The 24,171-nt window shown below is 41.5% G+C and overlaps 1 protein-coding gene across 2 annotated transcripts in view; it reads right to left on the reverse strand.

Moving 5' to 3' along the window:
* Positions 1-23,675, reverse strand: part of LOC112255161 (inactive dipeptidyl peptidase 10-like) — a 46,685-nt gene extending 23,010 nt beyond the window's left edge. The window contains exons 1-3 of one of the 2 annotated variants that reach the window (XM_042323987.1): positions 23,467-23,675; positions 6,166-6,280; positions 5,785-5,880 (exon numbers count right to left, since the gene is read on the reverse strand). In XM_042323987.1, coding sequence (XP_042179921.1) covers positions 5,785-5,880; positions 6,166-6,280; positions 23,467-23,490 — 235 coding nt within the window. In that variant the 5' untranslated portion in view covers positions 23,491-23,675. Of the gene's footprint in view, positions 1-5,784; positions 5,881-6,165; positions 6,281-14,010; positions 14,248-23,466 lie in introns of those variants that run through there. The other variant, XM_042323986.1, reaches the window with a different exon arrangement.
* Between the last annotated feature and the right edge of the window lie 496 nt (positions 23,676-24,171).

Raw genomic sequence — 24,171 nt, forward strand, 5'->3', positions numbered from 1 at the left:
TGGTATGCTAAATAATGCAGAACGAGTGTAAAATGGTTGGCCAGCATTATATTATGTTATATATTATAGAACTGAAATCCTCAAATAATAAAAAATAACAATGGAAAATTTAATTCAAATCTACAAAGCCACATAGCAATGCCCAAATGTGCAAAATGACTAGGAACGTTACAATGTTAGCTTACTGCTTGTTAAAACGTTACAATGTTAGCTTAATGCTTGTTAAAACGTTACAATGTTAGCTTACTGCTTGTTAAAACGTTACAATGTTAGCTTAATGCTTGTTAAAACGTTACAATGTTAGCTTACTGCTTGTTAAAACGTTACAATGTTAGCTTACTGCTTGTTAAAACGTTACAATGTTAGCTTACTGCTTGTTAAAACGTTACAATGTTAGCTTACTGCTTGTTAAAACGTTACAATGTTAGCTTACTGCTTGTTAAAACGTTACAATGTTAGCTTACTGCTTGTTAAAACGTTACAATGTTAGCTTACTGCTTGTTAAAACGGTACAATGTTAGCTTACTGCTTGTTAAAACGTTACAATGTTAGCTTACTGCTTGTTAAAACGTTACAATGTTAGCTTACTGCTTGTTAAAACGTTACAATGTTAGCTTAATGCTTGTTAAAACGTTACAATGTTAGCTTACTGCTTGTTAAAACGTTACAATGTTAGCTTACTGCTTGTTAAAACGTTACAATGTTAGCTTACTGCTTGTTAAAACGTTACAATGTTAGCTTACTGCTTGTTAAAACGTTACAATGTTAGCTTACTGCTTGTTAAAACGTTACAATGTTAGCTTACTGCTTGTTAAAACGGTACAATGTTAGCTTACTGCTTGTTAAAACGTTACAATGTTAGCTTACTGCTTGTTAAAACGTTACAATGTTAGCTTACTGCTTGTTAAAACGTTACAATGTTAGCTTACTGCTTGTTAAAACGTTACAATGTTAGCTTACTGCTTGTTAAAACGTTACAATGTTAGCTTACTGCTTGTAAATACACCTTTGTGATTTCATACGAAACATCTCACAAAAACATGCCAAAGCATGAATTCTTTTGGATGGGCAGTTCCTCAGATTGTTCCTAAAACCTGGAGGATGTACATGTCTAAGTGATCCGTTGTGAGGTTGATGGAGAGGAGTAGGAAGTTACATGCTTCACTGGTCCAACATAATTGGAATATTTGTATGACACCTCAACTCGTACTTTTGACATGATAATGAAGGGAAACTATGATGATATTCAACCAACTAGTTGCTGCAGTACAGCTTGACTGGCTCAGTAGTGTGAAAAGGGTAGCCTACTACAGAGCTTCCCAAAGTCGGTCCTGGGGCCCTCCATGGGGTGCACGTTTTGGTTATTGCCCTAGCACTACACAGCTGATTCAAATAATCAAAGCTTCATGATGAGTTGGCTATTTGAATCAGCTGTGTAGTGCTAGGGCAATGACCTAAATGTGCACCCATGGAGGGCCCCAGGACCGAGTTTGAGAAACCCTGGCCAACTATAGACCATTTAGCAAAACTTTGATTTCAGGAGAACCTGGAATAAGACAACCAACAAGCCCAGTTTGAAGCCTGTAGCCTATGTGGTGAGTCACATTATCTAGCTGGAGCTCATGTGACACTATAACCTTTAAATGGCCCATTTCGCTTAGCCACTGCAGTCTCTGCCTCTGTGACGTCATTCGAAATGTATTTTTATTCAGTTCATGAAAATCCCTCCTATGTCTACAAGGCAAGGCAATAATGATATTTAAATAGCCTTCCTCACATGACATTCAACCACTATCTATGTAGACCATAATCAAGTCAAATTAGTGTTGTGGTCCTGTGTGGCTCAGTTGATAAAAGTATGGCACTAGCAACATCATAATTATGGGTTAGATTCCTGCTGGGGACGCCCATGAGAAAATGTAGGCACTTTGGATAAAAGCGTCTGTTAAAAATACGTCTTCCAATTTGAGATACTACTACGGTATTCATGATTAATAGAAATACTGTATCAGTCACGAAAACATGGACATGACAATATATATGAATACAGAGGTGATCATGAATAATGAATTATTACAGAGACATGTCAGAGGTTATGGAATCACATATGTTGGTAGTCATGATCATGCTGGGCATGTGTATGGAGCTAATAGGGAATGACTGTGGTGATGAAGTTGATACTATGTTGAATCACTCATGACTTCCCCCAGGGTGTACCTATAATACACACTTCATGTTCTATATGTATAGACAACCACTTCATGTTCTATATGTATAGACAACCACTTCATATTCTATATGTATAGACAACCACTTCATGTTCTATATGTATAGACAAACACTTCATGTTCTATATGTATAGACAACCACTTCATGTTCTATATGTATAGACAACCACTTCATGTTCTATATGTATAGACAACCACTTCATATTCTATATGTATAGACAACCACTTCATGTTCTATATGTATAGACAACCACTTCATGTTCTATATGTATAGACAACCACTTCATGTTCTATATGTATAGACAACCACTTCATATTCTATATGTATAGACAACCACTTCATGTTCTATATGTATAGACAACCACTTCATATTCTATATATGTATAGACAATATGTATAGACAACACTTCATATTTCTATATGTATAGACAACCACTTCATGTTCTATATGTATAGACAACCACTTCATATTCTATATGTATAGACAACCACTTCATATTCTATATGTATAGACAACCACTTCATATTCTATATGTATAGACAACCACTTCATGTTCTATATGTATAGACAACCACTTCATATTCTATATGTATAGACAACCACTTCATATTCTATATGTATAGACAACCACTTCATGTTCTATATGTATAGACAACCACTTCATATTCTATATGTATAGACAACCACTTCATATTCTATATGTATAGACAACCACTTCATGTTCTATATGTATAGACAACCACTTCATATTCTATATGTATAGACAACCACTTCATATTCTATATGTATAGACAACCACTTCATATTCTATATGTATAGACAACCACTTCATATTCTATATGTATAGACAACCACTTCATATTCTATACTTATGGACAACTACTTCATATTCTATATGTATAGACAACCACTTCATATTCTATACTTATGGACAACTACTTCATATTCTATATGTATGGACAACCACTTTTTATATCACTAACGGTGTCACGACTCCCTCCGAAGGTGGCTCACCTGTCTGTTTGGGAGGACGGCGCTTCATATTCTATATGTATGTTCATATTCTATATGTATAGACAACCACTTCATGTTCTATATGCCGGTCTACTAGCCGCCACCGATCCCTTTTTCCTTTTCCGTTTGTTTGGTCTTATTGGTTGCACCTGTCTCTTATTTTGTTTCTTGATTCATGTCTAAATAAGCCTGTTAGGCCCGCCTATTTTTGTGCGGGATTGTTTTCTGTTAGTCAAGGTGTGCGTGGTTTGTGTTCCTGTTCGTTTGTGCCCTGTGTTGGGTCAGACTATTTTTCTGTCGATTTTGCGCCTGTTGTTTTGGGCGTTTTTCCAAATAAATAAATCCAAATAAAGTCGGTTTCCCCAGTATCTTCTGCTCTCTGCATTTGACTCTGCACCCACCACTCCAGGCGATTGTGACAAACTGGGTAAACAGAGTGTGTATGGTGTTCACATTTCAGAGGCTATATTTAGTATGAACATCGTGTCGTCTTCCCTGATTAAAACACGTGTTCTGACTAATATGTTGTGTGAAAATGTAGGGTTAGTTCTCATTTACATAAGTCAAATATACAGTACATCCCACTGGCCAGAACAAACAGTTGTTTATCCTTCCCCAGTCTGTCGAGAATGATACACCACGTACAATATATTCAGGAAATCGATAAATAAGGTATATAGTTTCCGTGGTTACACAAATTAATTGTATGATATTTAAATGAATTGTTGGGATGCAGGCTGTTTGGATGTTCATGTAGTGTATGCACTAGAAAATAACAAGGGCCATACTACGTATCATGATCAGCAAGAGTACGTTTACTATTACAACATTATTTACGACGTGAAATTAACACTAATTGATACTTTTTGGTATTTATGTTTAAAAAAATGATGAACTAGAACCGACAACATGATACACAGTTAGTGCTGATCATTTCAAACAAGGTATTAAAAAAAGACAATTCCGTTAACATGTATGCGATTGTGAACACTAGTTTTCTAATGGTAATAGTCTAAACCTGAGCAGCTTTTCTAAGGGGCTGTGTCTACTTAGGAACAGTCTGATAGTGTTGTAGCAGAGCACGCTAGCAGCAGGCAGACAGGGAGCACTCACCAAGATAATCCCCTCAAATGTAATGAGGTCCTAGCAGGAACTGTCTCTGCAGCTGTGCCATGGCAGACCACTGCCTTTCACCATTACATGACTGTCTGCCTGTCTGTCTGTCTTTCTGTCTTTATGTCTGTCTTCATACCACCTGTTAGCTTGGCTCTAATCTCACCAATATTTACCACTATAACGTAATGTCAGCTAACATGAGAGGTGGTGATGAAATCACTGGTCATTATATTTCTCACAGCGTTTCATGGGGGGGTAGCAAAGTTTTATTGCTGTGTCCTACAGAAGGAGAAACGTCAGCGTTAGCGGACGATGGGGCAGACGATATGGCTTGATCCATCACGGAAGGCGTTGTGAAAAACGACAGGAGGCCCATAAGAGTTAATGCAGTCCATCAGGTCAACACAGTGTGCGAGAAGGCATCACACTCCAATCCCCATAATGAGAATCAACAGGCGACTGAAAAAGTCATTTGTATTTGCTACCCTTGGATGGAAAAGCTCTCCACAGGCTTCCAGGCCTCAATTTCATACGCAGGCTGGAAGAGATTCCGCTCGCTGTGGCCAAGAGGAGCGAAGAAGAACCACACCAGCTCAGACAACAGAACAGACACCAGCGCTGCCACCCCAAACGATTCTCTCACACTATTATGAAACCTGCTAGGTTTTGGAGAAAGGGGTGTTGTTCTGGATACGGGCTGGGAGATTTGACCTGATAGTATATCCCAGAGGGGCTAACAGTGATGGCTTGAGATAGAGTCAACCCTGTTTTGGCAAACAGGACAGAATAGGGGCATGACTGGGAGGCCATCTGTTTTACTGAAACTGGTCAGGAGGTGTTGCTCCCATGCCATGCTAAACTCTCAGCTGTCATTATAGCTCAAGATGAGATGAAAGCTTGCAGGAATACTCGCATGCTTGAGCTGAGAGGTTCAGAATGCTCTGCTTGTGAGTGAAACAAAGTTTAAAATGTATAACAACAAACAAACAAAAATCTATGACTTAATCGTTTATGATAAGTACTTTGGATTCTAGGATCATGTCAAGAGAATAGAATCTCTGTCACCCTCATCCACCTATCAGATAGACTGTAGCCCAATAGCTTCCAAAAACTAGCCAACCTGGCCACACCCTTTCTCTTATAATAGTAGCCTTCTGGGCAGACCCTTTCTCTTATAATACTAGCCTTCTGGCCACACCCTTTCTCTTATAATAGTAGCCTCCTGGGCAGACCCTTTCTCTTATAATAGTAGCCTCCATACCCTTTGTGGCACTGCTGAGGGCTTATACATTTTTGCTTTTGGGGATGCTTTTAAATGAAATCCAACCTTTTCATGTGAGACTCAATCAGATTGAGAGTATAAGGATCAGTCTGAAGGCTTGGTTAGAACAGGAATGTTGGACGGTTACCCTGAAAGTACTTACCACTTATCCACCTGGCCTCAGGATCGTGCACCGAGAACTCTGGCTTGAACAGGTCCAGCACAGTAAGTCTGGAGTTAGCCGCACCAGGAAGTTCCACTGCAAATAGGATATCAATGTTAGGCCAGTTATCAAAATACGGATACTACAGCCTGATAAGGATAAAATCACACAGGAAAATAATTGATATTCATACACACATAACAACAGTCAATATTACACTGATCATAAAACTGTTTTGAAAAATTCAGGGCTCTGACTATATATCCTGACCAGTAAAAATTCAGGTTCTTATATTTTGTTAGTTAGAATACAGGCCTACAGTAACTATGACCCTGCAAATAAACTCCATGAGGTCTCTTGGTCCCCTGTTGGGTACAGTACCTGGTGTGAGAACAAAGACAGACATTGTGATGAGGGAGCAAACTGCCACTATGACCAGCAGGGAGATGGCTATTCCTTTGTAGTTCCTCGATTCAGGGCTTAATTGCACAAAGTCCTGGGAAAAAAAACACACAAAGCAAACTGAGAACACTCTTCAAGTAAATATTGTACTGTAATGATTACTACCAGACATAAACATGTTCGGTAGTAGAGGCCCCTATGAAACATAGGGTCTCCTCTGGAATGAGGAAATATGGTGTTCATATGCACTGGTGGATTGTCAATTAAACAGTGTTGCAAGATTCTAATTCTAAATGGTAATTAAGTGGAGTCGACGTTTGGTGTCAGCAATGGGAACCAACCCCACAACTTCCTACAACATAATCCCTAATATAATGACAGTGCCAGTCGGTTACTGCAAGCTTATGGTTGAATTAAATGGGCTCACACACGGCTGTCTATGGACATGTCTTTTGTCTTTGCCTCAAAGCAGTAGGTGTCCACCCTTTCATAATGATCATTCTGAATATGTCAAAGTGAATAGGTGTATGTCTAGCCATTTTTTGGACTGACCAGAGCTGACATGATTAGAGCTGAGAGGTGTATAGACGGGTGTTACAGTACACCACCTAGCCTTCCTTTCTCAGTCGAAAAGGGACGTAGGGAGGGCAGAGAGTGGTGGAAACACAAACTATTGATTGCTCTCTGAGAATACTCCCTGAGACCTTCAAATGTCCCTTTCATTTCTCCTCTAAAAACACTGAGTCATAGCCACTGAGTCATAGAGTTGTATCACGGCTTGTTACATCTATTTCTGGTGTGTCTATAGTCTGTGCATAAATAAATGATGTCAATTTCATCTAATGTTGGTAAGAATGTAGAATACCAACTGTACACGGTTGGTTGCATTGATTTGGGATAGAATGTAGAATTACAATTGTAAAAGCACACTGGATTTACATGGTTGGTTCACAGCCTGTAACCTATGCCCAGTTAATGTAATATGTATAATTATAAAACCAAACAGATTTATGGTAAATGCGCACATACTGTAGGTGTTTTTTCATCATTTGCTAGTTTGTCAGGAGTAGGTTATAACAGTTCAATAAAGAAAATACTTTGGACGGCAACATCCGGCCAATCATGTTTCCTACCTGTTACATTTTGGAAACAAGACCATTCATCAGAACAATGCAAATAGACAACAAAGGATGCAAAACAGACAGGCAGTCCAGCGCAAGGTAATCAACACCGTAGGTAACACCTGTCATGTGAGACACTGCTGGGCAGACAAAACAAACTAACGAGGTCATGTTCCTGCCAACTGTGGCGTTACATTCATCTTTTGATTAGCACTTAGAAACATGAGTCATGGCTCTGCGAGTCTGAACTTGTTCGTCTAGCCTACTGTGGAGAGCCTACTGTGATCTCCCAATGAACCAGTTAAGGAGAACATTGTTTTCACCAGGAGCAGTAACTTACTAGCCTGGATTTAATGTGAATTGTTCTGCTTCACTTCACAAAATGTAAATAGATACATTCAGTTTGGATGCAGGCTAGAAAGTACAACTGTAGATACAGTTAAAGTCGGATGTTTAAATACACCTTAGCCAAATACATTTCAACTCAGTTTTTCACAATTCCTGACATTTAATCCTAATACAAATTCCCTGTTTTAGGTCAGTTAGGATCGCCACTTTATTTAAAGAATGTGAAATGTCAGAATAATAGTAGAGAGAATGATTTACTTCAGCTTTTATTTCTTTCATCACATTCCCAGTGTGTCAGTTTACATACACTCAATTAGTATTTGGTAGCATTGCCTTTAAATTGTTTAACTTGGGTCAAACGTTTTGGGTAGCCTTCCACAAGCTTCCCACAATAAGTTGGGTGAATTTTGGCCGATTCCTCCTGACAGAGCTGAAGTAACTGAGTCAGGTTTGTAGGCCTCCTTGCTCGCACACACTTTTTCAGTTCTGCCCACACATTTTTTATAGGATTGAGGTCAGGGCTTTGTGATGGCCACTCCAATACCTTGACTTTGTTGTCCTTAAGCCATTTTGCCACAACTTTGGAAGTATACTTGGGTTCATTGTCCATTTGGAAGAGCCATTTGCGACCAAGCATTAACTTCTTGACTGATGTCTTGAGATGTTGCGTCAATATATCCACATAATTATCCTTGTTCATGATGCCATCTATTTTGTGAAGTGCACCAGTCCCTCCTGCAGCAAAGCACCCCCACAACATGCTGCTGCCGCCCCCGTGCTTCACGTTTGGGATGGTGTTCTTTGGCTTGTAAGCCTTCCCCTTTTTCCTCCAAACATAACGATGGTCATTATGGCCAAACAGTTCTATATTTGTTTCATCAGACCAGAGGACATTTCTCCAAAAAGTACAATCTTTGACCCAATGTGCAGTTGCAAACCGTAGTCTGGCTTTTTTTATGGTGGTTTTGGAGCAGTGGCTTCTTCCTTGCTGAGCGGCCTTTCGGGCTATGTCGATATAGGACTCGTTTTACTGTGGATATAGATACTTTTGTAACTGTTTCCTCCAGCATCTTCACAAGGCCCTTTGCTGTTGTTCTGGGATTTGCACTTTTCGCACAAAAGTATGTTCATCTCTAGGAGACAGAGCGGTATGACGGCTGCGTGGTCCCATGATGTTTATACTTGCATACTATTGTTTGTACAGATGAACGTGGTACCTTCAGGCATTTGGAAATTGCTCTCAAGGATGAACCAGACTTGTGGAGGTCTACAATTTCTTTCCTGAGGTCTTGGCTGATTTATTTAGATTTTCCCACAATGTCAAGCATAGAGGCACTGAATTTGAATGTAGTCCTTGAATACATCCACAGGTACACCTCCAATTGACTCAAATGATGCCAATTAGCCTATCAGAAGCTTCCAAAGCCATGACATCATTTTCTGGAATTTTCCAAGCTGTTTAAAGGCACAGTCAACTTAGTATATGTAAACTTCTGACCCACTGGAATTGTGATACAGTGAATTATAAGTGAAATAATCTGTCTGTAAACAATTGTTGGAAAAAATGACTTGTGTCATGCACAAAGTAGATGTCCTAACCGACTTGCCAAAACTATAGTTTGTTAACAAGAATTTTGTGGAGTGGTTGAAAAACGAGTTTTAATGACTCCGACCTATGTGTATGTAAACTTCCTACTTCAACTATATACAGGCTACAGTCCTATATAATTATGTGCTTGACGTGAGATATCTACTGTATACAAAACCATGTTTGCACACATCATCCACTAGAATAGTGATTTTTGACAGAGCATCTTCTCAAGGCACTGGGATTTAGGAGAGCAGTGAGTTTTCTCCCTGCAGTCACTGAGTCTCATTAACTTCCTGACTATGTGCCAGCCACTACAAACAAGTGCAATTAGGGAGAGTGAGGCCTTGCCAAGTCCTTACAGAACACATCTCCCTAGCCCTCCACTCTGCTGTCAGACTCTTCTTGTTTGTGACCACAGGGCCACCTGTCACTGTCTGGCCCCTAATGATCCCTTTTATGAGTCCCAATTCCTAACAGATATTCATGTAAAACTCTGGTCCATGATGTTAGTGGGGCTTGCTAATGCTGAGCCTGTGAAGGAAAACACACTCACACCCAGGACCAGAGCTAATATGAATATAATATTTATAGATATGTGCCAGGAAAATAGATGGGTTTGATCTCCCAAGGCCCCCTACTCAGCCTTAACTCAGTCTAACCTGTCATGAAAGTATTGAATCGAACAGGCATGTGGAGTTACCCCTGGGCCGTATACAGTACATACCCATAACTCCCTACTGGGCAGCTTTCAGTGAATTTTGAATTATTTAGAGGTGAGCTGTTGTAGTGGTTTCATTATGAGATCTGTTGGCAGTACATTCAGCTAGCCAGCCTCGCCATACATCAGAGCGGAGCTGTAGACAGGTATAGACTAGTAATGTCTCACTCTCTCCCTCTAGTTCATTGTATTCAGCCCATTGAAAAGAGGACCATGATGTGAGTGCAAAATAAGCAGCCTATAGGGAAGTCAGAGACCTGGCAGTGTGGTGCAAGGACAACAACCTCTCTCTCAATGTCAGCAAGACAAAGGAGCTGATCGTGAACTACAGGCAACGGAGGGGCAAGCATGCCCCTATTTACATCGACAGGGCTGTAATGGAGTGGGTCGACAGCTCCAAGTTCCTCAGTGTCCACATCACTAAGGAATTAACATGGTCCACACCCACCAACACAGTTGGGAAGAGGGCACGTCAGCTCTTTCCCCTCAGGAGGCTGAAAAGATTTGCCATCGGCCTTCAGATCTTTAAAAAGTTTTACAGCTTCACCATTGAGAGCATCTTGACTGGCTGCATTACCACTTGGTACAGCAAATGCAAGGCACAAGACCGCAAGGCGCTAAAGAGGGTAGTGAGTACAGCCCAGTACATCACTGGGGCCAAGCTCCCTGTCATCAGGACCCCTTTCAAAAGACTCTATGCACACACACTGGACTCTACCCATACACTCACACACACTCACACTGACATCCCAACACACACTTACACACACAGCACACGCACGCATGCATACTGGCACCACACACCCACGATCACACACACGTTCACACTCAGCATATGCTGCTGCTACTGTCTATTATCTGCATTATCCTGTTGCCTAGTCACTTTACTCCTGCCTAACTGTGTGATGGGGGGGGGGAAATATACAGTTACATATCAGGATATATATTTTTTAACATATCGTGTCTTTTTGACCAAATCTGAGTATTATTTTTTGCTGTACCAGCACCAAAACTCCAGTATTTTTCCTTCATAGCTGGTTCTCCTTCTTCTTTTTAAATTGGGAGCCAATTAGTTTTCAGCACTTTCATTTCCATGACTGATCAACACTTGTTTTCTCGTGGCTGTCTTGTCTCTCTGCGGCAGACATATGGTGAGCAATACGTTTGGAACATCAAATGGCAATAAAATCAAAATATTGATTTGCAATACATAGAATCGCAATACATATCATATCGGCACCCAAGTATCGTGATCATATCGTATCGTGAGGTCCCTGATAAATCCCAGCCCTAATAGCTACCTCTATTACCTTGTACCCCTGCACATCGACTCGGTACTGGTACTCCCATGTTACCTGTACCTGGTATTGTTATTCAGTATTCACTGCGGATTTATTCCTCGTGTCACTATGTACATTTTTCATCACATTTTGTATCATTATCTTAACTCTACATTGTTTGACAAAGGACCCGTAGTCAAGCATTTCACTGTGAGTTGCCTGTTGTTTATGAGGCATGTGACAAATAAAAGACGTATTTGATTTGAAAATGGGCTACCACACTTGCCCTTTTGGATGACCTCCAGCCAATGGGGGGCATTCTCATGTGCATCAGTTAAAATGTGCATCTAGGCCACACACTTACGAGGACGGTTCTATCACTGTCAAGAGTGTTCACACAAACAAGGTTGGTGTAGAGTGAGGGAAAGGGTGAGCATGTCACACGCACCCGCACGCGCATGCACACGCACACACACACACACACACACACACACACACACACACACACACACACACACACACACACACACACACAGAGAGAGGTCACACACACACACAGAGGACCAGATTTGTATTCTGCTCCTAATCCAGAGAAGATTTAGAATAAATCATGTTCCTTCCTACTGAGACTACATGTCCGTCAATAGGATTTCCACTGTACTCACCAGCTGCCTGAGCAGTCACTGCAGAGCACTGGGCTTTAAAAGTCCCAGAGTATTTGTTAAACACGTATCGGAGCTATCCTTCTACTTATCAAAGACAGATAAAGCCCAAGCAGGGTGCTGGCCAGACTCTCCTGAAACCGCCTAAAACTATGTTTGCAAACTGGAATCATTAATGAAAACCAGAGAATAAGGCCTGTAAGAACTGCAGTCCAGTGGTTTTACATAACATTAAACATTTTTAGATTAAACAGCAAGGGATGGCTGAGGAACTGTACTCGTCGCAATGTGTTCGGCTAATGAAAGGATTTGTACAACAAACATACCTTGATTGTCAGTTATGTAAGAGATTCACCGACACCGAATGACCATTTGGGGGGTCTTTGGTATCTCTTATGTTATCATAAGGAAAGCGTTTGTCAGTTTGCTGCTAAACATTTTAAACAGCATGCCTACATTTGTATACAAAACTGACTCTAGTCATTTCCAAAATGTGCAATGAGCTAAATCATGTCCTTTGTCCCTGTAGTTGAAGTCTATCATCTTCATGGATCCCAGAGAGCTGGAGATACCACATGGCGGGGTTGGTCGGGCACACACACACACATATTAAGAAATCTCCCTCTACTCAATAGCACTCAATAGCACTTCCTACTCAGACAACTACAATAATAGGGAGCAGCAGTTTGCCTAGTGGTTAGAGCGTTGGGCCTAGAGCTGGGCGATATGGACAAAAATCCATATTGCAATAAATAATTATTGCTAATTTGTGTGGTAATGATAAATAGGTTACATTTATGACATCATTATGCAGCATCCTTTAAAGTATTACTACTGGTTAAATGGTTGTAGCTATTCATTGTCCCATTGGCAATCACCCATATTAGCAAACGCATTTCATTTCAAACGTCATATTTCTCTAGTATTGGCTACTTATCATAATGAATGATATTAGTATGGTCCGTGTCGATCATTTCCGGTTTATCATCCCAGCTCTAGTTCGGCCAGTAACCAAAAGGTCGCGAGTTCAAATCCCAAAGCAGACAAGGCAAAAGATCTGCCGATGTGCCCTTGAACAAGACATTTAACCCTAATTGCTCCAGGGTCGCCATTGATAATGGCAGCCCCTGGCCATGGCCCCACTCCCCAAGGGTGTCTCAGAGGGAGTTAGGCAGGGAGGATTTGCAAAAAAAACGCATGTTCTGTTCACACATGTGTATAATGCACACTTGTACATCTGTGAAATGGGACAAATATAAGCACCCACCAAATTATTATTATTATTATTGTTATTAATAGGAATCACTTTCAAGTAATAAGATCTCACCTTGAAATAAGTTAATTGCCTCAGATAATGATCAGTGTGTCTTGGCTTGAATCCATGAGATGTACATATTTAATGTGAATATCAACTAAACTTGTGTTCGATTGAAGCTACACATAACTGAATATGGGGTTTATTAACTGAGCTTGACACATTTGTAATGAGACTAAGTATATGTGGCTCCTATACATGCATGCTATACTTCTCTGAGAGTTGGCTTAACAGCGTTCATATTGGTTTGAGCATGTGCTGAACTCGATTTTTTTTAAATTTGTTTTTTATTTCACCTTTATTTAACCAGGTAGGCTAGTTGAGAACAAGTTCTCATTTGCAACTGCGACCTGGCCAAGATAAAGCGTAGCAATTCGACACATACAACAACACAGAGTTACACATGTTCGGGACATTGTTATTGCTGTGATAAGATGAGGCAACTTCAGAAACCTATGAAACAGTTCATCTTAGCATTCATGGTGTAGTAGCCAGGGTCATGATGGAAGGATGTCAATACAAGATGCATCATTGGGAGTCAATTAATAAAAGCACTAAATCTTAATTTAAAAAATATTCAAAGTGTGCCTATCCGAAGAGATCAATACATCTCACGTCTTTTCAAACCAAACGAATCCCTTGCATTATGGCACCAGTTCTGTTTTGCATGATGACGGATCTGTTGCATCCATCACGCAATTGACACAGACTCAACTGGAAAATAAGCACCCCATCTCTACACAAATGCAATGCCTCAATCAAAATTAGTATTAGCGTATACCATCCTACCTCCTCTCCTTCTTTTGAAGCTGTCATTGTGGAATCTTGATTTTCGGACCTCCTCGGTCAGATGGACTCGATAATGTGTGCAATGTATGCACAGACCTTTCGGGGTAGCTACGTATCAACCCAGAGAATGGCGAGGGGCTTGACACACAACACAATCGAGAAATGTTAACTCAAGTCAAGTAGGGGGCATCACGATTTCAAGAAATCTACTGGCGCTCGCATTTCAAAGAAGCATATATGAAGAAAAGGTACCCCCCTCACCCTCCCCAGTGTATCAAATATCCCCTATCTCTTTCAAGCATAGGAAAGCACGCAATATCCTGAAAAATAAAGTATGTGGGGTGTTTGTTGCTAACGCTGTAAACATCCACGACCACGAGTAGAAATATCCCCCGCTCACACGACAATAAAAGAGACAAACACTAGGCAAAGGGGGCGGGAAAATAATACACTTCGTGTTCATGACAAGAGTTTTCAGAGTACTGGATACAATTAGACTGGCAAGGGGTTCTGTCATTAGTGTGATATGTCTATTCTTTGTATCATAATCCAGTTTAGTGTAAGTGTGAGTTTGAATAAATTCGTCTCCCACTTTGAAGGATTACAGCGCTCAATGTGAGCTGTCCATGGTGCTGATTTTCCAAACTACACTACGGCATTGTGCTTTGAGAGAATGGACAGTCAGTAGTTCACTGAAGCAAACATATCTAACAAACCAGAAATATTACAAGGAAAATTGGATATCACCTACATGGACTTTGAGCAAATAATCTTGCCAGTCTTAAACCAGCGTCCTTACAGTGCCTTTCATATGGCCTCCTGCCCATATGGGGCCCCTCAGATTATTTCTGTAAAAAATATATATATTATAGAAAAATATTTTATCTTTTATTTAAAATACATTGTTGTTGTTTCTCTGTAGTACTACTAGCTTCTACCAATTTTATGAAGTTGGCTTTACAGTGGCTTGCGAAAGTATTTACCCCCCTTGGCATTTTTCCTATTTTGATGCCTTACAACCTGGAATTAATATGGATTTTTGGGGGGTTGTAATCATTTGATTTACACAACATGCCTACCACTTTGAAGATGCAAAATATTTTTTAATGTGAAACAAACAAGTAATAAGACAAAAATAACAGACAACTTGTGCATAACTGTCCCCCCCCCAAAGTCAATACTTTGTAGAGCCATCTTTTGCAGCAATTACAGCTGCAAGTCTCTTGGCGTATGTCTCTATAAGCTTGGCACATCTAGCCACTGGGATTTTTTTCCCATTCTTCAAGGCAAAACTGCTCCACCTCCTTCAAGTTGGATGGGTTCCACTGATGTACAGCAATCTTCAAGTCATACCACAGATTCTCAATTGGATTGAGGTCTGGGTCTGGGCCATTCCAAGACATTTAAATGTTTCCCCTTAAACCACTCGAGTGTTGCTTTAGCAGTATTCTTAGGGTCACTGTCCTGCTGGACGGTGAACCTCCGTCCCAGTCTCAAATCTCTGGATGACTGAAACAGGTTTCCCTCAAGAATTTACCTGTATTTAGCGCCATCCATCATTCCTTCAATTCTGACCAGTTTCCCAGTCCCTGCCGAGCATAATGTTAATGTTGGGGATGGTGTTCTCAAGGTGATGAGAGGTGTTGGGTTTGTGCCAGATATAGCATTTTCCTTGATGGCCGAAAAGCTCAATTTTAATCTCATCTGACCAGATTACCTTCTTCCATATGTTTGACATTTTGGCGAACACTAAGCGTGTCTGACTTTTTTCTGGTCACTCTTCCGTAAAGCGCAGCTATGTGGAGTGTCCAGCATAAAGTCCTCCTATGGACAGATAGATACTTCAATATCCGCTGTGGAGCTTCGCAGCTCCTTCGGGGTTATCTTTGGTCACTTTGTTGCCTCTCTGATCAATGCCCTCCTTGCCTGGTCTGTGAGTTTTGGTAGGTTTGTTGTGGTACCATATTCTTTCCATTTTTGAATATTGGATTTAATGGTGCTCCGTGGGATGTTCAAAGTTTCAGATATTATTTTATAACCCAACCCTGATCTGTTTGGAGAGCTATTTGGTCTTCATGGTGCCTCTTGCTTGGTGCTGCCCCTTGCCTAGTTGTGTTGCAGACTCTGGGGCCTTTCAGAACAGGTGTATATATACAGAAACCATGTGGCAGATCGTGTGACACTTAGATTGCACACAGGTGGACTTTAATTAATTATGTGATTTATGAAGGTAATTGGTGTCACGCCCTGGCCTTAGTTATCTTTGTTTTCTTTGTTATTTTGGTTAGGCCAGGGTGTGACATGGGTGATGTATGGTTTTTGTCTCATCTAGGGTGTTTGTACTGTCTAGGTTTTTTTGTAGATTTATGGGGTTGTGTTCATTCTAGGTGTTTATGTAAGTCTATGGTTACCTAGATTGGTCTCAATCAGAGGCAGGTGTTTATCGTTGTCTCTGATTGGGAACCATATTTAGGCAGCCATGTTCTTTGGGTATTTTGTGGGTGATTGTTTCCTGTGTCAGTGTTTGTGCCACACGGGACTGTTTCGCTGCCAGTTCACTTTATTATTTTGTATTTGCGTTCATGTTTAGTTTTTCTTATTAAAAACCATGGACACCTATCACGCTGCATATTGGTCCGATCCTTGTTTCACCTCTTCAGAGGAAGAGGAGGAAATCTGCCGTGACAATTGGTTGCACCAGATCTTATGTAGGGGCTTCATAGGAAAGGGGGTGAATACCTATGCACACACAACTTTACTGTCTTTTATTTTTTTTAATTTTATGATTTAAAAAAAAAAAATTCACTTCACCAATTTGGACTATTTTGTGTATGTCCATTACATGAAATTCAAATAAAAATCTATTTAAATTACAGGTTGTAATGCAACAAAATTGTAAAAATGCCAAGGGGGATGAAAACTTTGCAAGGCACTGTAGCTAGCCCAGATAGGCTCCAAATCTCCCAACCTCATAACTAGGTACCAATAAGCCATTTCAGGCTATCAATCAAGTTAGAGTAGCTAGCTTGTCTAACTATCCTGCAGGCAAGGTCAGTAGACTTTAGAAAAGCAAGCAAATTACATAAATGTACTAAATAAGACTCTACTACCCAGATATCATATTTTGGACATAGAATTAAGCATGATGAGTATGGCACTAGATTACAGGAAGACGCTGTTTCAGGTGTTTGAAAAATCTCCAGCCTGAGTTAATGATGCAGATTGCAGCGTTCCTTTATCTGCTGCACTGCCAAGCAATCATGGTCCACATAGCGGTTCTCAGAATAGCCATCCATCCCCGGTCCTGTTGAATGACTCTGTGAGTCATACGCGGGCCTGCATATTCTTCACAACATCATTACTCTTCCAAATGAGTGCCATGTCCTGCAAGATTATAATTGTGATTTACAAATTGGTACAAATTCCCTGCTGCTCACAAACACAGGGCTGAGTTGTCATTGAGTTAGTGTTGAAGGTGTGTGTTTTTGGCATGGTGTGGGTGTGTACCAGAGAGAGAGAAAGAGAGAGAGAGAAGGAGAAAGAGAGAGAGAGAGAGAGAAATACAGTACATTTGGAATGTATTCAGACCCCTTAAGTTTTTCCACATTTTGTTACTTTACAGCCTTATTCTAAAATGGATTAAATAAAAGAGATGCCCTCAGCAATCTACACACAATACCACATAATGACAACGCGAAAACCGTTTTTTTTAGCAATTTAGGAACCTGTTTTGAAAGGCACACAACTGTCTACATAAGGTCCTACAGTTGACAGTGCATGTCAGAGCAAAAACCAAGCCATGAGGTTGAAGAAATTGTCTGTAGAGCTCAGAGACAGGATTGTGTCGAGGCACAGATCTGGGGAGAAGGGCCTTGGTCAGGGAGGTGTTCAAGAACCCGATGGTCACTCTGACAGAGCTCTATAGTTCCTCTGTGGAGATGGGAGAACCTTCCAGAAGGACAACCATCTCTGTAGCACTCCACCAATCAGGCCTTTATGGTAGAGTGGACAGATGGAAGTCACTCCTCAGTAAAAGGCACATGACAGCCCACTTGCAGTTTGCCAAAAGGTGCATAAAGACTCTCAGACCATGAGAAACAAGATTATTTAGTCTGATGAGACTAATAAATAACTATTTGGCCTGAATGCCAAGCATCGTGTCTGGAGGAAACCTGGCACCATCCCTATGGTGAAGCATGGTGGTGGCAGCATCATGCTGTGGGGATGTTTTTCAGCAGCAGGGACTGGGAGACTAGTCAGGATCGAGGCAAAGATGAAGGGAGCAAAGTACAGAGAGATCCTTGATGAAAACCTGCTCCAGAGCACTCAGGACCTCAGACTGGGGCGAAGGTTTATCCTTCCAACAGGACAATGACCCTAAGCACACAGTCAAGACAGCGCAGGAGTGGCTTCGGGACAAGTCTCTGAATATCCTTTAATGGCCCAGTCAGAGCCTGGACTTGAACCCAATCGAACATCTCTGGAGAGACCTGAAAATAGCCGTACAGCAACGCTCCCCATCCAACCTGACAGAGCTTGAGAGGATCTGTAGAGAAGAATGGGAGAAACTCCCCAAATACAGATGTGCCAAGCTTGTAGCATCATACCCAAGAAGACTTGAGGCTGTAGTCGCTGCCAAAGGTGCATCAACAAAGTACTGAGTAAAGGGTGTGAATACTTATTAAAATGTGATATTTAGCAAATCATTCTAAAAACCTGTTTTTGCAAGGGGTCTGAATACTAATCGAAGGCACTGTAGAAGAGATTGAGAGAGAAATAGAAAATATAGAGACAGACAGACAGACAGACAGACAGACAGACAGACAGACAGACAGACAGACAGACAGACAGACAGACAGACAGACAGACAGACAGACAGACAGACAGACAGACAGACAGACAGACAGACAGACAGACAGACAGACAGACAGACAGACAGACAGACAGACAGACAGACAGACAGACAGACAGACAGACAGGAGAGAGAGACAATACTACTATGAGAAGACATCTCAAGACCCCACTATAAGGAAAGTGATCCAACCCGCCAAATCCGCGTTGAAGTCCTCTAACTTACAAATACGACCAGTCAAAATATAATAATAACAGCCATGTTACATCAGTGATAGAACAGCAGCCAATGGGTGTAACTGAGATCGACCTTTAGATTTTATTCAAGCTACCCTCTAAAAAAGAAAAGGAGGGAGGAAAGGTAATCAACAGCCCGGGGATATTTTTCTTTAATTGGCTTTTTTGGAGTTGGGAGGTACTGTATAAGTGACATTTTTGTTTACTTATTAAACTTGTATTTATTCCCAAATCAACATGCTAATTCAATAAAACAGCAAAAAAGAAACTACAACGTTTACAGATACACTGCAACAACACCAATACATTATTACAATCAACCAATACACCCGAAGACCTCAGTGAATCCGTTCCTCTTCAGCATTCTAAACTGCCCTGTTGGCACCGGGGATTCAAGATGTAACGAGGTTTGTCAATTCTCCCAAAAAAGGGGATGCATTAAAGCTAAATGCTGATGTTCCTAGGTTGGTAGAGACACCAGGGACCTCAAGAGTTAACCAACCCTGTGAGTGGATTTGGTGCCTTCTATTTGTATACTTTAACAGAGTAGTGAGATATGTCGGACGCTTGTGCAGCAGAGCTTTGTAAACAAAAAGGGAGAAATAAATTGATCTACGGGAATTCATAGAGGTCCAGCCGACTTTCTGATAAAGGATGCAGTGATGAGTATTATACCTGTCGCCTGTGATAAAGCGAAGCACGCTATGGTGCACCATATCCAACGGTTTTAGAGTAGTGGCTGCTGCATTCTGATAAATGGTGTCACCATAATCAAGAGCTGGCAGGAAGGTTTCCTGTACAATCTGCTTCCCGCTGTTTAGGGAGAGGCATGATCTATTTCTATAAAATAAGCCTAATTTAACTTCAGCTTCTTAATTAGTTCATCTGTGTGTTTTTTTATTGCAGCTCTAACATTGCCTTGTCAGCAGTAGGGGCAATTTCGAGTGCATACAGATGAATGTTACTAATTTTTGCAGATAGACCAATATTATTTAAATAAATAGTAAAGACGACATGTCCCAAAATCAACCCCATATTACCTTTAGTAATATCGAGGTAACTTGACTTATGGTCCTGGTCGAGGCCCATTTCAGACAGCCTCCGAATGAGTAGGGGATGGTTGACAGTATCAAAGGCCTTGGATAGGTCTATAAATATGGCAATTTAACAAATAATTTAAGACAAGCATAGCTTGTCTATAACCAGTCTATAACCAGACAGGTGCACATTAAGCACATCATTTGGAATGAGCAGGGGAAGAGAGAGAGAAATCAAAACCGCTCTCCCATTAAATATTTAAACAGAGAAATCAGAGACTGTGTGTGTGTGCGTGCGTGTGTGTGTGTGAGTGTGTGTGTGTGCATGTGTGCATTCGTGTGTGTGCATGCGTGCGTGTTTAAATGGTCTTCGCTCTGACTCAAGGAGAGGTGTTACCTCCCCTAGAGTGCTGAAGTTCAGTCATATCCTCTAGACTGGACAGAGTCCACGTTGTGTCATTCTATTCTAAATGAACATGTATAGGGAGCCTTCCTCCCTTCTCTCCTTACTCATGCCCTGACTAATTGAGGCAATTTACATGGCGAACATCCAAAGAATACAGTGCAAAACAATCACGGATGAATATCTCAATTTGAATTGACCTTGATGTGTAGGCTACACCATTTCTAGATAGTTGATGAGTAGGGTTCGTCTATAGCTCCAGGTGGTTTTCTAAGTGTGATATCCTGGTATTTTTAGCCTGGTGTGCTCTCCCAGTGGGGGAGAGGCTGGGGTAGGGCAGGAGTCTCGTCTGTCTATTTGGATTGTAGGTCATAGGAAGCGACTTAAACGAGAGCTTTGCAAGATCCAACTCTGTTTCCTAAGGGGTGTCGCCACTTAGTCTCTACTTATTTTTTTTGTTGCCAAGAATCTTCACACTGATCTTTGGTTGGGCAATTTCAAAAGGCATATTATCATTGTGGAGAGACAAACGCCCTATAATCTTAATTTTCATTCCTCTCTTGTAGAAGGAGAAGACACATGCTCAATGTGGTACTCACGGTCCAGAGCTCCGCTGATGTCAGTAATCAAATATTCTCATCTGAAATACTCTCAAATGGCCGACCTCCAGGGACGTGTTCCAAATAACACCCTATTCCCTATTTAGTGTGCTACTTTTGACTAGGGCTGCATAGGATTCTGGTCAAAAGTAGTGCACTATATAAGGAATACCATCCAGAAGTTCCTAACCGCCAGGTCCCAAATGAGAGCCTGTAAGACTGTGTTCCAGAAGACAATGCACAGACAATATTGTCTCGCCGGAGGCTGTCGATCTCTCAATCTCAATTACGGCTGCAGATTATCGTCTCATAACTCAATCCTGCATTAACCAGACTAGGCCCCACACACGGGCCTACTTCTCCACTCTGAGGCACGGTGTCAGAGTGCATCAACTACATTCACTTATTAAACAGAAGCCTACAGTAGGGATGAAAACAGCAAAGAACTCAGACACCTGGTCTGCAGGACTGCATGAACTCTGAAACAGGTTACGTTGCCTTCTATCCAGAGGTAGACACTAGAGAGGAGGAACAAGACAAGAGTCCTCGTCAAGTCGTCTGTTATTATAGCAATAGACTGACCTAGCCAACAAGCCTTTCCTCTGAATACTTAAACAGGCAGTGGACATGTACTGGAAGACAATGAGCATGGTTGAGTCGGGATGTGCTGCCCACAGGCTAGCCTAGGCCTTTGAAAACCAAGCCCAAATACACCAGTGTAGAGAGTCGGCGCTAGACAACAAACTGAACACACAGTGCTACAGTTACAGAATAGTGGGTGCGTCCCAATAATATCTCCTTTCTCCTGAAGTGTGCACTCGTTCACTACTTTCCGAGAATCGAAAACCCTTGTTTGGGGTGGAGGCACGGGCTAGTGGGAGCTTCCACCATATTTCTTGTATCGGCCATTTCCCTTTCAAACCAGTGAAGGGAAGTGAAGTGCACACTTCGGGAGGGAGGAGAGATAATTGGGACATAGCCCCATTTCCTCACATAAGCACTATAGTCAGTGAACCAGCTCAGAAGGAGATTGTCGGAGCGCCAGCTACACCAACTATATCCCTGACTTTATCTACTGCGTGCGGTTAATGATAAGGTGTAGTGGTATAGAGATAATTACACTCAAAATCATAGACAGACGGATAGAAATATGAGGAAGTTTCAACTATTCTCTACCCACTCCTGCTGGCACTAATAAATGCACAGGTTAATTGTTTTTTGACCCAGGTTACCCCGACCATTTGAACAAATAGCCCACCTCCACCAAACACGGTTAAGCACAGCTAACATTTAAATCAGTATACAGACCATTTAAAAGGTTAACTATTATGTGGTGATCTGCGGTGATTAAAGAAATCTAATGAAGCAAATGAGAAAAATGGAAGAAGATAAACATGCCACTATGATTAATCTTCGCCCAGAGCCAGTTGACACAATGATGCATTATAACAGGGAACTGAATTAAGGCTAACCAACATGAAAGGTAATGGCCAAAGTAGCTGAAGTACACAACTGGCAAAAGTACGTCAACAGCATAGTGATAATCCCTTCAAACATGACATTTACATTGCAGTCATTTAGCAGATGCTCTTCTCCAGTGGGACTTACAGTAGAGAATGCACACATTTTCTTTTTTTCTCCATACATATTGGATATTGCCGTCTACTTAGAATATCAAAGGCATATTGGTGTTCAACAGCTATCTATGTATGTCAGTGCAGGGACACAATCTCTGGGATAGAACAAGTACAGCACTGACACACTTCAGATCCCTCAGGGTCTGTGTCTATATTTCATATGGCCTGTCTCTCCTAGGGATACATAACAGCCATAGGGTCTGTGTCTATATTTCATATGGCCTGTCTCTCCTAGGGATACATAACAGCCATAGGGTCTGTGTCTATATTTCTCATGGCCATCTCACTCACAGGGATCCATGCCAGCCACAGGGCCTGTGTCTATATTTCTCATGGCCCGCTCTCTCCCAGGGATCCATCCTAGCCACAGGGTCTGTCTATATTTCATATGGCCCTCTCTCTCACAGGGACTCATACCAGGCACAGGGCCTGTGTCTATGTTCCTCATGGCCCTCTCTCTTCCAGGGATCCATACCAGGCAAGCACTGGAGTCTTACCCTTCACATCCCCTCCCCCTGTCCTCCTCCTCTGTCCTGCTCTTAATCCAGCATCCCTCCAGGGACTTCAGCCTGTATGGTAGAAAGACTGGTCGCTTATGAGAAAACAGTCTCTAAACCCCTTCCGACATACTGGGGAAAAGGGGATGGGAGAGGGAGTAAGTGGGGGGTTGAGATCCGTCATACACACTTCACCTCTGTAAAGTCGTCCTCAGTCATCTTTGGACGCGTTGTCGAAATATTTCCCCCATTCAAATCATCCTATCAGGGCGGGTATTTTCTTAGATGCCGTGACTCAGGACAGGACAGGATATATGCTGATTTCCTCTCCCCTGTCCGGTGTAGATTTACTTCTAGCACTGAGCAGTTTCGCCTTCACGGTTGAGTAATTTGTCCAGAGGATAACACAGCCAGTAATGCAGTGCAATTTGTTTCAGTGCGATTCCAAACATTGCATCAGCGCCACTAATCTAGCCTGCACGTGTCACAGGGAGGAGCCCTGGCTTGGCCTCTTGATTTATATTTACATACACAGAAAGAATCCAGTACCTCAATATACATTACAACAAGACAACCAACCATCAAATCTCCCTTCCCGTCTGTTTAAAATCATACAGCACAAGTAAGATTGATTATAATTCCATTGTGTTCTTCCACATCAAATTATTAAAATTGTCCATATCACAATGTCCTGGTCTGGACACTGATCCTCCTCTCCACCCCTAACTTCCCTTTCACAGTAAAACGAACAGGAACGAGAATGGCTATTAGCAGCATCTCAAAAGATGAGGCTGATGGGGAAGGTCTTTGCCCCCACTGACCCCTCCCTTGTTCAAGCTCCAGAAATAGCCCCCCCCCTTTTCTGTCTGCTCCTGGAGTGACATCACGGATCATGGAAGG

Source organism: Oncorhynchus tshawytscha, linkage group LG07 (genome assembly GCF_018296145.1).
Source record: "Oncorhynchus tshawytscha isolate Ot180627B linkage group LG07, Otsh_v2.0, whole genome shotgun sequence".
NCBI classification, from domain to species: domain Eukaryota; kingdom Metazoa; phylum Chordata; class Actinopteri; order Salmoniformes; family Salmonidae; genus Oncorhynchus; species Oncorhynchus tshawytscha.